At 73.0% G+C, this 701-nt stretch overlaps 1 protein-coding gene across 3 annotated transcripts in view; it reads right to left on the bottom strand.

The window, feature by feature from the left end:
- ITGB8 (integrin subunit beta 8) overlaps positions 1-681 on the bottom strand; it is a 47,729-nt gene extending 47,048 nt beyond the window's left edge. For 2 of the 3 annotated variants that reach the window (XM_035316845.1, XM_035316843.1), the window contains exon 1: positions 447-679. In XM_035316845.1, coding sequence (XP_035172736.1) covers positions 447-573 — 127 coding nt within the window. In that variant the 5' untranslated portion in view covers positions 574-679. Of the gene's footprint in view, positions 1-446 lie in introns of all 3 variants that reach the window. The other variant, XM_035316842.1, reaches the window with a different exon arrangement.
- Positions 682-701: the final 20 nt, after the last annotated feature.

Raw genomic sequence — 701 nt, 5'->3', positions numbered from 1 at the left:
AGAGAAGGAAAGAGAGAGAGAAGGAAAGAGAGAGAGAAGGAAAGAGATTGACAACTTGCTCTGCGTTTCTGATCACGACCAGCTGAATGAGAGAGACCCTTTGTGGACCACCGGACTAACCTGATGGCTCCGTCTGACAAACAGCATGACCTGAGGGACACTTGCACAGCCTCCTCGCCCTGCCCGCGACGAACCTGATGCCAGGGTTATTTTTGGGAAGCCCTGCCACAACCCGAGGTGCTGCCCGCCCCGGCCAGCGCCCTCTCCGCCCGCAGCAGCACCCCGGCAAGGGGCTGGCGCCCTCCCCGTACCTCCACCCCCTCCGCCGGCAGCCCCGGCAGAGCCCCCCCGGCCCCGCCACCGCCCGGCCGCCCGCTGTCCCTCCTGGGCCGCGGCGATCCCCGGGAGGCACCCCGCTAGGTGAGCCGAGCCGCTCGGCGACTTACGGCGCTGGCTGAGTCCCGGCACGGCCGCCAGCAGCCGGGCCGCCCCGAGGAGGGCCCCGGGGCCGCGCTGGCACTTGGGCACGGAGACGATCCCCGCGGTGAGGCACGCCAGCAGCGGCACCCACATCGTGCGGCGCGGCCGGCCCCGCTCCCGCTCCCGCTCCCGCTGCCTCTCCTCGGGGCCGCGGCTCGGCGGCGCGGCGCTCTCAGTCCCGGCCCCCGCGGGGGCGGCGGCGGCGGCGGCGGGGCCGGGGG

This window comes from Oxyura jamaicensis, chromosome 2 (genome assembly GCF_011077185.1).
Source record: "Oxyura jamaicensis isolate SHBP4307 breed ruddy duck chromosome 2, BPBGC_Ojam_1.0, whole genome shotgun sequence".
NCBI lineage: Eukaryota > Metazoa > Chordata > Aves > Anseriformes > Anatidae > Oxyura > Oxyura jamaicensis.
This window is presented reverse-complemented; position numbering and strand designations above follow the sequence as displayed.